Source organism: Leucoraja erinacea, chromosome 4 (genome assembly GCF_028641065.1).
Source record: "Leucoraja erinacea ecotype New England chromosome 4, Leri_hhj_1, whole genome shotgun sequence".
NCBI lineage: Eukaryota > Metazoa > Chordata > Chondrichthyes > Rajiformes > Rajidae > Leucoraja > Leucoraja erinaceus.
The window spans coordinates 7824255-7837105 of NC_073380.1; the positions used below are offsets into that span (position 1 = coordinate 7824255).

Here is a 12851-nt window from a genome sequence, read left to right on the forward strand (position 1 = left end):
ATTTAAGAATAATTTAGACAGGCACATGAATATGCAGAGAATGGAGCAATAGAGATACAGTTCGATACTCTTGTCCACAAAGACATGTTGAGAGAGATAAACCAGATTTAATTGCTGTGGTATGTTTATTAACTATAATAAAGGTAACAATAAGCACCTTTTACAATTACATGGATAGGACAGGTTAGGAGGGATATAGACCAAAGGCAGGCATGTGGGACTAGTGTAGCTGGGACATGTTGGCCGGTGTGGGCAAGTTGGGCCGAAGGGCCTGTTCCCACGCTGTATCGCTCTATGACTCTAAACGTCAAAATCAACTAATTGGATGGGGAAAGGTGAGCTATTAAAAATTAAAAAGTAGGTTCAAAAATAAATGACAAGAAAAAACAAATGTTTCACATTGATAAGAGCAATCTGTGTACAGGAGTTTTATACAAGATAATTTCTTATTCTATGTCAATTCGCAAGACCATTGTTATATATAACTTGCATTCTGGATAGCACATACCTTCTTTTCCAGGCGATCAATTAGCTTCTGAAGTCTGTTTATCTGGGTCATCCACTGGATGTCCTCATCTGCACGGACACAAACACATGAAAAAAATATTTTACCCTTTTAAAGTGCAATGTGAAATCTAGTGACATGAAGTGTAACGGTCCAGATTTTTCCCCTTGGCAGTTACTGACAGAGTTCATGGTGAATGTTTATCTGGTGGACAAGTCTAAATATTCCTTCCCTCGTGAAGGAACCTAAGGCTGGTGGCGAATAGCTACCAATGGCATTTAGGATTAGATTAAAGGTTCAAAGGTTTCAAAGGTCTTTTATTGTCACGTGTATCAATTAAGGTACAGTGATATGAGAATTAGCAAAACTGTTCTTTGCTTCTCAGTTTATCAGAAGAGAGGTACTGTAGGTCTTAATTCTGAAGCAATTTAATTTTTCCTTAAGCATCACCTTTAAAACAGTATGTCGGAAGGAACTGCAGATGCTGATTTAAACTGAAGATAGGCACAAAAAGCTGGAGTAACTCAGTGGGTCAGGCAGCATCTCTGGAGAAAAGGAATAGGTGACGTTTCGGGTCAAGACCCTTCTTCAGACAGATTATTTTTTTGTTAATTAATAATGTTTTGGAGCCATCTAACTAAATATTCTGCCATTCTTGTGGTTTGCATTTGGACATATCAGATTCAGATTCAGATTTAATTTTAATTGTCATTGTCAGTGTACAGTACAGAGACAACGAAATGCATTTAGCATCTCTCTGGAAGAGCGACATAGCAAATGATTTGAATAAATAATAATAAGTGTCCGGGGGGGGGGGTGATTGGCAGTCACCGAGGTACGTTGTTGAGTAGAGTGACAGCCGCCAGGAAGAAGCTGTTCCTCGACCTGCTGGTTCACCTGCAACGGAGAGACCTGTAGCGCCTCCCGGATGGTAGGAGGGTAAACAGTCCATGGTTGGGGTGAGAGCAGTCCTTGGCGATGCTGAGCGCCCTCCGCAGACAATGCTTGCTTTGGACAGACTCAATGGAGGGGAGCGAGGAACCGGTGATGCGTTGGGCAATTTTCACCACCCTCTGCAATGCCTTCCGGTCGGAGACAGAGCAGTTGCCATACCATACTGTGATGCAGTTGGTAAGGATGCTCTCGATGGTGCAGCGGTAGAAGTTCACCAGGATCTGAGGAGACAGATGGACCTTCTTCAGTCTCCTCAGGACGGAGACAGAGCAGTTGCCATACCATACTTTGAAGATATGGGATCACCCACTTGGGAACTCAAATGTTAGGATGGCCAATGACTACCAGATTATCCGTGACTTCTTGAATAGTTAAAAATGATACTTTGTTTTAGTCAAGGTAAAACGCCAGTGCTCATAGTGCAACACACCAATGTGATTAAAAAGACAGAAACAAAATAAAGGTTAATCTACAAACACTGGAACATCAGACCAGCAGTACCAAACCTGAGTTTAAGATGCTGAAATTAGAATTGTTTGGAGACAGGCTATTATATCTCTGAAGTCTTCGAATGGCTCGTTTTCCTGACCAGTTGATTGAAAGTTGCTCCGGTTTTACTGGGCCTTGTCTACAAATGACAACAAATAGAAGTTAGCCTTTCCGTGAAGTTATCTCCAGCCTTCTTTTCTTGAAACATGTAGCGGGGTGACGCCTGTTTGGTGGTGAGTAGTCGCCCAAAGAGTCGTACCTTTTTCTGGTCGCCGCTGGATTTTCAACATGTTGAAAAGTTTTGGCAACCTGCTGCGACTATGACGGGTGCCGGCAAATCGCCGAAAAAAATCGCGTAAGTAGGACAGACCCTTAAAGGTTAAAAGCAGTTCTCAAGGACGGTGATGCTGTCTAACTTTCCATTATACCCATGGAAAAATAGCTAAGGAAGATCCATATTTCTGCTAATTTGTTCCTAGTGGAAATCAAACCTTTCCTTAAAGCCACTGGAATATAAAATATCTTCATTTTATCTTAATAATTTTGCTACTTGAAGAAGTGCTACATATTCTGAAGGGTAGCTTAGATGATAAATCTGCATTTCCTCCTATTTATGTCAGTACCATAACCCATCTTCTGCCATATAAACATTAGTCACAGAAGCAGTAAACTTTGACTGAAAGCCACAGTAATATAGCCTGGAGTTCTCAACATCCTGTCAGGCATGATTACGTCTGTCCTTATTTTTTAAACAGCAAAACGCTGGAGCAATATTCTGCAAAATGATTCCAGGATTCTACATCAGACACAATTAGTATATTTAAGAGGCATTTTGACATTCAATTAAATAGGCTAGACATGGAGGGATACCATCTTAATGGGGGAAATGGTATTAGTGTAGATGAGGATAAAGGTCGGCATGGACATGGTGGTGCAAAGGGCCAGTTTCTCTTCTGTATGACTCTATGATCATGACTCGATATCTGTTGCCCAATTAATTTATTTTCCTAGATACTGTATGAAATTATGTTGGCAAGTTATGTGGGGGAAGATGACAGTTCCTCTAGTAATTGTTTCCGTAAATTATTTGGACATGGAACAGCACAGCATAGAAACAGACCTTTGCCCATGATGTCTGTGGCAAACATGATGCCAAATTGAACTAATCCGTTATTCTTCCATTGCCAGCATATCCATGTGCCTATTTAGAAGCCTCTTAAATGCCACAATCCTATTTGCCTCCACCATCATCCTGGCACCAAGCTCCAGTCACCCACCCAGGAGTTAAAAAAACACAACTCCTTTAAACATTTGCCCACTAGTGGGAGAGTCTTGGACCAGAGGGCACAGCATCAGAATAAAAGGATGTACCTTTAGAAAGGAGATGAGGAGGAATTTCTTTGGTCAGAAGGTTATGAATCTGTCAAACTCATTGCCCCATATGGCGGTGGAGGCCAACTCAATGGGTATTTTAAGACAGAGATTCACATATTCTTGATTAGTGAATATGTGTATGTAATGTTAAAATTGTACAAGGCATTGGTGAGGCCAAATCTGGAGTATGGTGTACAATTTTGGTCGCCAAATTATAGGAAGGATGTCAACAAAATAGAGAGAGTACAGAGGAGATTTACTAGAATGTTGCCTGGGTTTCAGCAACTAAGTTACAGAGAAAGGTTGAACAAGTTAGGGCTTTATTCTTTATTCTTTGGAGCGCAGAAGGTTAAGGGGGGACCTGATACAGGTCTTTAAAATGATGAGAGGGATAGACAGAGTTGATGTGGACAAGCTTTTCCCTTTGAGAATAGGGAAGATTCAAACAAGAGGACATGACTTCAGAATTAAGGGACAGAAGTTTAGGGGTAATATGAGGGGGAACTTCTTTACGCAGAGAGTGGTGGCGGTGTGGAATGAGCTCCCAGTGGAAGTGGTGGAGGCAGGTTCATTGGTATCATTTAAAAATAAATTGGATAGGCATATGGATGAGAAGGGAATGGAGGGTTATGGTACGAGTGCAGGCAGGTGGGACTAAGGGGAAAAAATTTGTTCGGCATGGACTTGTAGGGCCGAGATGGCCTGTTTCCGTGCTGTAATTGTTATATGGTTATATGGTTATATGGTTATTAGTAAGGATGTCAGGGGTTATGGGAGAAAGGGAGTAAGAATGGGGTTGAGAGGGAAGAAATGGGGTAGATCAGCCATGATTGAATGGCGGAGAAGACTTGATGGGCTGAATGGCCTAATTCTGCTCCTTGAACATGCATTTAAAGCTGTCTTTGAGATTTCCACCCTGAGAAAAAGATTCTGATTGTCTACCCTATCAATACCTCTCATAAATTGATACAATTCTATCAATTTGTTCCTCAGTCTCTGGCCAAATGCAAATTTGTCCAACCTCTCCTAGTAGCTAAAAACCTCTAATCCAGGTACCCTCTTCTGATGTCATTGTTAACGGGTTCTTCAGTTACATGCAGAAGCTCTAAAAGTGGAGGAAAGAACTGCAGATGCTGGTTTAAATCAGAGGTAGACTCAAAATGCTGGGGTAACTCAGCAGGACAGGCAGCATCTCTGAAGTGACGTTTCGGGTCGAGACCCTTCTTCAGACTGAACAAGGGTCTCGACCCGAAACATCACCCATTCCTTCTCTCCAGAGATGCTGCCTGTCCCACTGAGTTACTCCAGCATTTTGTGTCTACCTGCAGAAGCTCTAAGTTTGCCTTTCACTGCTTATGGTGGATTTCTCCATTGCAGTGTACATTGAAGTTTTGTGTAAGAAGTTCTTCTCACTTAAAAATACAAAATCTGTTCAAACAATCTGGACTGGGTTGGCCCCAATGCAGGGACATCATCTTCTCAACAAAAGGGACATACCCTCTTGTAATGGGAAGAGCATAAACAGATATAAAAATACTTAAACATTTTCCAGGAGATGATCATTTAAAGATAGAAACATAGAAAATAGGTTCAGGAGTAGGCCATTTGGCCCTACGAGCCAGCACCGCCATTCAATATGATCATGGCTGATCAATCTAAATCAATATCTCGTTCCTGCTTCCTCCCCATATCCCTTGATTCCGTTTGCCATAAGACTATATCTAACTTTCTCTTGAAAACATCCAATAAATTGGCCTCCACTGCCTTTTGGTGGCAGAGAATTCCAGATTCACAACTCTCTGGTTGAAAAGGTTTTTCCCTCATCTCAGTCCTAAATGGCCTACCCCTTATTCTTAAACTGTGACCCCTGGTTCTGGACTCCCCCCAACATCGGGAACATTTATAATGGTAAGATAACTGATGGCATTCAATGATATCTTGAATTTGGGGGAATTTTGTCAAAATTATTGGGATAATTTACTGTATAGATTTCTCTATGAATATTGTGAGACAATTGCTATTGGGGGATACATATAATAAATCATTCCATCAGATCTTTTAAATGCTTGCTTGATGTACCTATTTGATTGGCTAATTTTAGAAATGACTTCAGAAACATCTGGAAATATCCTTACATCAGAGAAATTGCGGTTAAGTGTTGTTACAACAATGAGGTCTAAGACATTAGATGCTTCCATGCTAAGCATGCATCATTGTGCCCAGAATAGCACAAGAAGCACAACAGGAAATGGCTTGACCTTGGTCATAGCTGCAACCTGGAAGTTTATACAACCTTAAAACCAGGGAGATGAATGTTTCACAGGTCAGTTATAAAGACACAATATACAATGTTTTAAATACGCCTCTATCTGGTAGCATTGACCAAGCATTCAGGATTTCCTGAAAGTGAAACTTCATTGCTTAATCCTCGAGAGACACAAGGAACTGCGGATGCTGACATCTTCAGCAAAACACGGTGCTGGAGTGACTCCGCAGGTCAGGCAGCACATGTGGAGGGAAAGGACTCCATGACCAGGCGACGATGCGGGTCGGGACTCTTCTTTAGTTTGAAGAAGGATCCTGACCCGAAAGATTGCCTGTCCATTCCCTCCACAGATGCTGCCTGACTCGCTGTGTTCCTACAGCATAGAAACATAGAAACATAGAAATTAGGTGCAGGAGTAGGCCATTCGGCCCTTCGAGCCTGCACCGCCATTCAATATGATCATGGCTGATCATCCAACTCAGTATCCCGTGCCTGCCTTCTCTCCATACCCCCTGATCCCCTTAGTCACAAGGGCCACATCTAACTCCCTCTTAAATATAGCCAATGAACTGGCCTCAACTACGCTCTGTGGCAGAGAGTTCCAGAGATTCACCACTCTCTGTGTGAAAAAAATTCTTCTCATCTCGGTTTTAAAGGATTTCCCCCTTATCCTTAAGCTGTGACCCCTTGTCCTGGACTTCCCCAACATCGGGAACAATCTTCCTGCATCTAGCCTGTCCAACCCCTTAAGCACTTAGTGTTTTACTTAATCTTGTATACCTAGAAGATTAAAAAAAAGATACAATTGGCCTACCCATCATTGAAATTCTTGTAAGTGTTTTGATGTTTCAGTGGCAAAAAGTATTTGGGGAATTGAACGATATAAAACAAATTCAAAAATGTATTTAATTTTTGCATGTAAATTTACAAGAATAAACTGCTCAGTGATAATAATTCCCCGTACTCCCACTTCCCAGCTCTAAATACTTGCATGTTGACTCGAATAGATCAGTTAATTATATGTTTTCTTTGAAGTTACAAATATATTTTTGTTGGAAAAGATCTCTTTCAGATTGAAGGTAGACACAAAATGCTGGAGTAACTCAGCGGGACAGGCAGCATCTCTGGAAGGAAGGAATGTGTCGAGACCCTTCTTCAGACTGATGTCAGGGGAGTGGGTGGGACAGAGATAGAAAGTAGCCAGAGACAGTAAGACTGGTCCCAATTCCTGTACTCAGTACCTTGACCAATTTTGTCAAGCACGGCAAACACTTGTCCACCAGAGTGGCCACATTCATGGAACAGGTGCCTGAACCCCTAGGTCTCTGTTCTACAACACACCCCAGCACCCAACCATTTGCTCTTTCAGATTGTCCAGCTAATTAGGTCACTCGTTATAATATTGAGTGTTCATAATTAAAAAAACAGTTAAATTGATAAAAGGCCTCCAGACTCAAATGTTATCCCCGTTTCTCTACAAAATTGCTGCCTGACCTGTGAAATGCTTCCAGCATTTTCTGTTCCAGTTATTAATGTTGTGGCTTGGAAAGGGGGAGAATTGCAATTTTTATTCTGCTGCACCAAAGAAATGTTGAAACTGCTTTCACTCTGTAAACAAATAACTTTCCAAACTTATTTGAAGGCCTTAGGTGCAAGGTGAAAGGGAAAAGACTTAATAGGAACCTGAGAGGCAACTTTTTCCACACAGAGGGTGGGTATATGGAACGAGTAGATAGGGCCGCAAATATAATAACATTTAAAAGACTTTTCGCACAATCTCATCCTTTTCAATGACTGCAGATGCTGGAATTAGTGTCAAAAAAGGAAGCGCTGTTGTAGGAACTCTACGGGTCAGTGTCTGATCTGATTTCCTTTAGCAGTACTCCTTTTTTCCTTCACTGTGGGGTATTCTGGTATTAACACTTTTTTGCCCACCGTAATGGCTTAAGTTTCATCACTTCAGTTTTTGGTGCTATACCTACTAATTTTGTGACATCTTTGGTTGAGAATGGTTAACATCTGAGACAAATACTGAGCAATTTCAGGTGGTTGTGTGCATCCTGTGGAGACTTCCCACCAAAATTGCAGATGGAAGCCGACAAACCCCCCAAAATTAAGTATATATTATAAGATTAAATGTTATATTATGGTGTGGAAATCAAATCAATTAAGTTCTCTCTTTGAAGTGCAATCTCATTGATAATTGCTCGTCTGTATACATCTGCCTTTTCTTGAAAGATCAGAATGTGAACAGATTGTATAAGAATTATAAATTTATTACAGCACACAATAATAGACACTAGGTGCAGGAGTAGGCCATTCCGCCCTTTGAGCCAGCACCGCCATTCAATGTGATCATGGCTGATCATCCCCAATCAGTACCCCGTTCCTGCCTTCTCCCCATATCCCCTGACTCCGCTATCTTTAAGAGCCCTATCTAGCTCTCTCTTGAAAGTATCCAGAGAACCGGCCTGCACCGCCCTCCGAGGCAGGGAATTCCACAGATTCACCACTCTCTGTGAGAAAAAGTGTTTCCTCGTCTCCATTCTTAATGGCTTACCCCTTATTCTTAAAGGGGTAAGCCATTTAGAACGGAGACGAGGAAACACTTTTTAATGTAGGGATAACTTGAGGCAGTGTGTCTTAAATTTCTTACTGGTATAATGGTACTAATAAGCATAGTTTATTTTAGTCAGACAACAGTGTGAAGAAGGGTCTCGACCCGAAACTTCACCAATTCCTTCTCTCCAGAGATGCTGCCTGTCCCGCTGAGTTACTCCAGCATTTTGTGTCTACGAACCTGAAAATCATCTGTTTATTCCCATTCTTTGCTTTCTGATAACCAATTTGAGTTCCTGAGTAACTCCTTGTTTGCCCTGAATCAGCTCCATATCCTACTTATTATCCTTTTACACAGTAGAAAACTTTGGATTATGTTATATGTCAGCTGTCACTCTACTCTCATTAAGGATTTGTTTGACTTGTTTGTCTTTTTACTCCTTATTTCATTTCCTCTCTGCATAACAGCCTGGTTCCCAGTTCTTTCACTGACCCACCATACAGTATATTCAGATAGTCTTATTCTAATATGTAGCCAACTTTTGAAAGAACATCACCTTTTTTTTCCCAAACTGAAAACTGATCATTAAATGTGATTGGCAATTAGTTTAGAGATACAGCATGGATACAGGCCCTCTGGTCCAACAAGTCCATGCCAGCCATCCATCATCACACTAGTTTTATGTTATCCCATTTTTTTCATCACACCAGGAGAAATTTGTAGAGACCAATTAACCTACTAACCTCCACGTCTTTGGGATGTGGAAGGAAACTGAAGCATCTGGAGGAAACCTTTGCTGTCACAGTGAGAACATGCAAACTCCATAAACAGCACCAGAGGTCTGGATTCCGCCCTGGTCTCTGACATACAAATCAGCAGCTCTACGCACATATATGGAGGCCCAGTGTAAAGCAGTGACGACAATTGGTGTGCAATATAGGAGTGACATTGCTGTTGAAAAAATGGCAAGAACATAAGCTTCACAAATGGCGTGGATCTTGAATGCTTTTACAAGAGGGAAAAAGTTCACCATTACCGTTATAGTTCTTGCATATTCTGATATTTCCTTGCCGGCTAGCTCTTCTCTGTCATTCACACTATCCTAATACTTCCTGCATTGTATTTTTGAGTGCAGTATTTTAATGGAGCTGTGGACGGGTGCCAGTGGTACTGCATCTAATTTTGTTTTACCGGGGCAGGTTTGTTCCCTATTTTGGCAGGTTCACAGATCTCATATTGCAGCCAGACATTTTAATGATCTATGCAGCTTGGGATTGCAGCAAAATCTAAGTGATCCAAGTTCTCTAAAATGTCAGCATGAGCCACCTCAGTTCTGAATTGATCATTAGACCAGGTAACAATATCGCAAACAATAACTGCAACCACTGACAATGTTTTGTGTTAAGTATAAATGGAACTAATGTATTAATTCAAAATTAGTCTAAAAAAATTATGGTCAAATATAAATTGGTGACATCTAATACACTGCAAAAATTCTTCAGGCATGTTACCACAGGGATGGAAAACTGCCTCGCCAATTAAGCTCTGCTTGATCCTACTGGGAAGACTGGAGTCAGGGATGGGCTTGCTGATTTACATAGAACATAGAATAGCCCACAGTGTCCATGTTGACCATGATGCAAATTTAAATTGATCTCATCCACCTGCACATTGTCTATATCCCTCATCCCCTGTTTGTTCACATGCCCATCTAAATGCCCCTTAAATGTTATTATTGCATCTGCGTCTACCACCTCCCCAAACAGTGCATTCCAGGCCTGTACCACTCTCTATATAAAATAAAACTTGTTTTACAAATCTGCTTTAACCTTTCGTCAGCTTCACTCCCAAAAGTTGGCCTCTGTAAATAGATCCCAGGGAGTGGGTGAGAAAGTAAGTTAACAGGGATTCCTCAACATTTTCACCTTGGGGGAAAAAGACTGCACATCTACCCTAACAGAAATCAATCCAACTTAGTCCAACCTCACCTCATTGTTAGTGCTCTCTAATCCAGGCAACATCCTTGAAAACCTATTTTGCGCTCTCTTTAAAGCCTCCACACATATCCTGTAAATATGTTCAGCTCAGGTCTACAGATTCATGAGATTAACTTGGTTGCAAACTGGAGAAAAGGAGAAGGTAAAACTGTACTGTTGAGCCATTGCAAACCCCACCAAAGGTATCGAACCTCTACCCTGTACAAACAGCAATGAAACTGCTGTCAACATTACTGCTGTCAATTCCACGCTGCTTCAAGCTGTGGGCCCTGCGGATATGCTAGTCTTCTCATTTGCACCCTTGCAGTTGTGAACAAGATGTAATCATGATGAATCCAGTCTCCATCCCTTCCTCCCAACAGCTTTGACTCTGACATCGGGAGGAGAATGAGGAGTGCAGGGGAGAGATAAGACTTTGCCTTCCATCACAGTGAGGAGGAGATTCACTGTGATGGATGTTTGTGTAAATTGTGTTGTGTCTTGGTTCTTTTTCTTGTGTGTATGACTGCAGAAACCAAATTTTGTTTGAATCTCAAAGGGTTCAAATGACAACAAATAAATTGTATCATGGTTCATGGGGAGACGGGCAGACGGAGCCATGCCCCATCAGCACAACCCCCCAATAAACGCTGCATTTCTCAATGCACTTCTTTGAAACCCTTTGAATCTTCTCTTGTGCAGTTTCACTGAGACTTTGATAAAATTCATAAAGGGCTGGAAAACTAAAGCAAACTAACTCACTTATATAAATAGAGAAAAGAGGCCTTAATACAGTATATACTACTTCTGGTATATTTCTGAAGTGCTAACCTATCTTTTCCCTTTTTGGATTCTGGCTGGCACTCTCTCTATTTTTAGCATTTCTGCATGTATTTCAGGATTATGCTTGTTTGAATGTAATCACTTTCACATCTTTTCTGTAAAATTATTTTGGTACATTTGGTAATTAACATTATTGGCAGCACTTGCAAAACAAAATTGATGACTAATGTTTGTAAAAGTAATGCATTGCCTGACTTGAGCTACAACGGTATACATGAAGATGGAGCATATTCCCCTGCCTTTTCTCTTTAAATTGCCCACAAATTATTATTTGCTTATCCAATATTGATTTCACAGAGAAAAGCTGTGGTGTAGAGAAATGGGATGAAGCTGACATGACAATGGGGAGGGCTGATTCTGTCCCCATGACACCATGTTTGCAACCTAGCAGTTGAACTGAAGAATCTTCCCAATGTGCTTGCACTCTTAAATGCCTGTTTTTGAAAGATATTGGCAAAGGCCTTTAAACACATCTGTTGACTTTTGTTTTCTCTGATGTGAATGTATGATCTTAAGACCATCAAATAGAATCAGGAATAATATCATGAGAGGAATAGATCGAGTAGACGCACAAAGTCTCTTGCCCAGAGGACCAGAGGACATAGGTTTAAGGTGAAGAGGAAAAGATTTAATAGGAATCTGAGAGGTAACTTTTTCACTCAAAGGGTGATAGGTGTACGGGACTAGCTGCAAGAGGAGGTAATTGAGGCTGAGACTTTGACAATCACAATGTTTATGAAACAATTAGACAGATACATGGACAGGACAGGTTTCGAGGGATGTGGGTCAAACGCAGGCAGGTGGGACTAGTGTAGATGGGACACGTTGGCCGGTTTGGATGAGTTGTGCCCAAAGGCCTGTTTCCACACCGCGAGAAAGTGAAAGAATATATGCTTTAAAGAAGAACAATGTGTGAGTACAAATGTGTGGAAATACATAGATATGGAATAAATGGTAGCAATAAAACCGTGGCAATGCTGATTCTAGGCTCACCTTTCCTGGCGCGTTTGCTCCTCTGTAGTTTCCATCGCACATTCCAAGGAATTCTGCAAAGACTGAAACTGGTTTACAGTTTCTTTCAGCAGAAGACGTGTCACAAACTGTTCCAAATTACTTGAATTCTCGTAATCCTGTAAAAAAAATAAATAATGCAGAGACTAAACTAGCAAGATCAAACCACATTTTACTGAAACAATCCTAAATAAGGTGAGTGGGGCGAGATTTAATAGGAACCAGAGGGTGGTGGAAAGAGCTTCCAGAGGAGGTAGTCGGGCAGGTACTTTAACATGTAAAAGACATTTCGACAGGGCATGGGTAGGAAATATATAGAGGGATATGGGCTAAAGAAGGGCAAATGGGACTAGCTTAGATGTATGTTGCATCTTGGTCAGCATGTTCAGGTTTGGCCGAATGGCCTGTTTCCATGCTGTATGACTCTATCGCTCCATAAATAATAATAATTCAGTTGGTATCGTGCTACAGAGTGAAATTAATGCAATTGAACTGTTTTTTGAGCAAGCCAGTGCAATTTAAAGCACTGGAGGAAATGGGGTTATTCAGTAGCTTTGATTTGATTTGATTTGAATTGATTCAACTTTATTATCATTGTCCATAGTACAAGTACTTAGACAACAAAATGCTTTTTCCCCATACAGCCATACGAATTAAAAAAAATAAAAGCACAGAACACAATAATCCATAACACAAACATCCCCACAGCGGTACCAACGTTTCCCACTGTGAGGGAAGGCACCAAAGTTCAGTCAACCTCCTCGTTGATGTTCTCCGATGTTCACCCGTGGTCTGGGCCTCCTGAGCTCCCTGCAGTCGCCGCTATGGGCGGCCCGATGTTCAGGCCCTCTCGCCGGGACGATGGAACTCCGA

General features: G+C 41.3%; 1 protein-coding gene across 3 annotated transcripts in view; it reads right to left on the minus strand.

Annotated features, from left to right (window-relative positions):
- Positions 1 to 12851, minus strand: part of necab1 (N-terminal EF-hand calcium binding protein 1) — a 94409-nt gene that overhangs the window by 24282 nt on the left and 57276 nt on the right. For all 3 annotated transcript variants that reach the window (XM_055633621.1, XM_055633622.1, XM_055633623.1), the window contains 3 exons: positions 11961 to 12097; positions 1966 to 2087; positions 509 to 576 (listed from right to left, as the gene is read on the minus strand). In XM_055633621.1, the coding sequence (XP_055489596.1) occupies positions 509 to 576; positions 1966 to 2087; positions 11961 to 12097 (327 nt within the window). The remainder of the gene's footprint in view (positions 1 to 508; positions 577 to 1965; positions 2088 to 11960; positions 12098 to 12851) is intronic.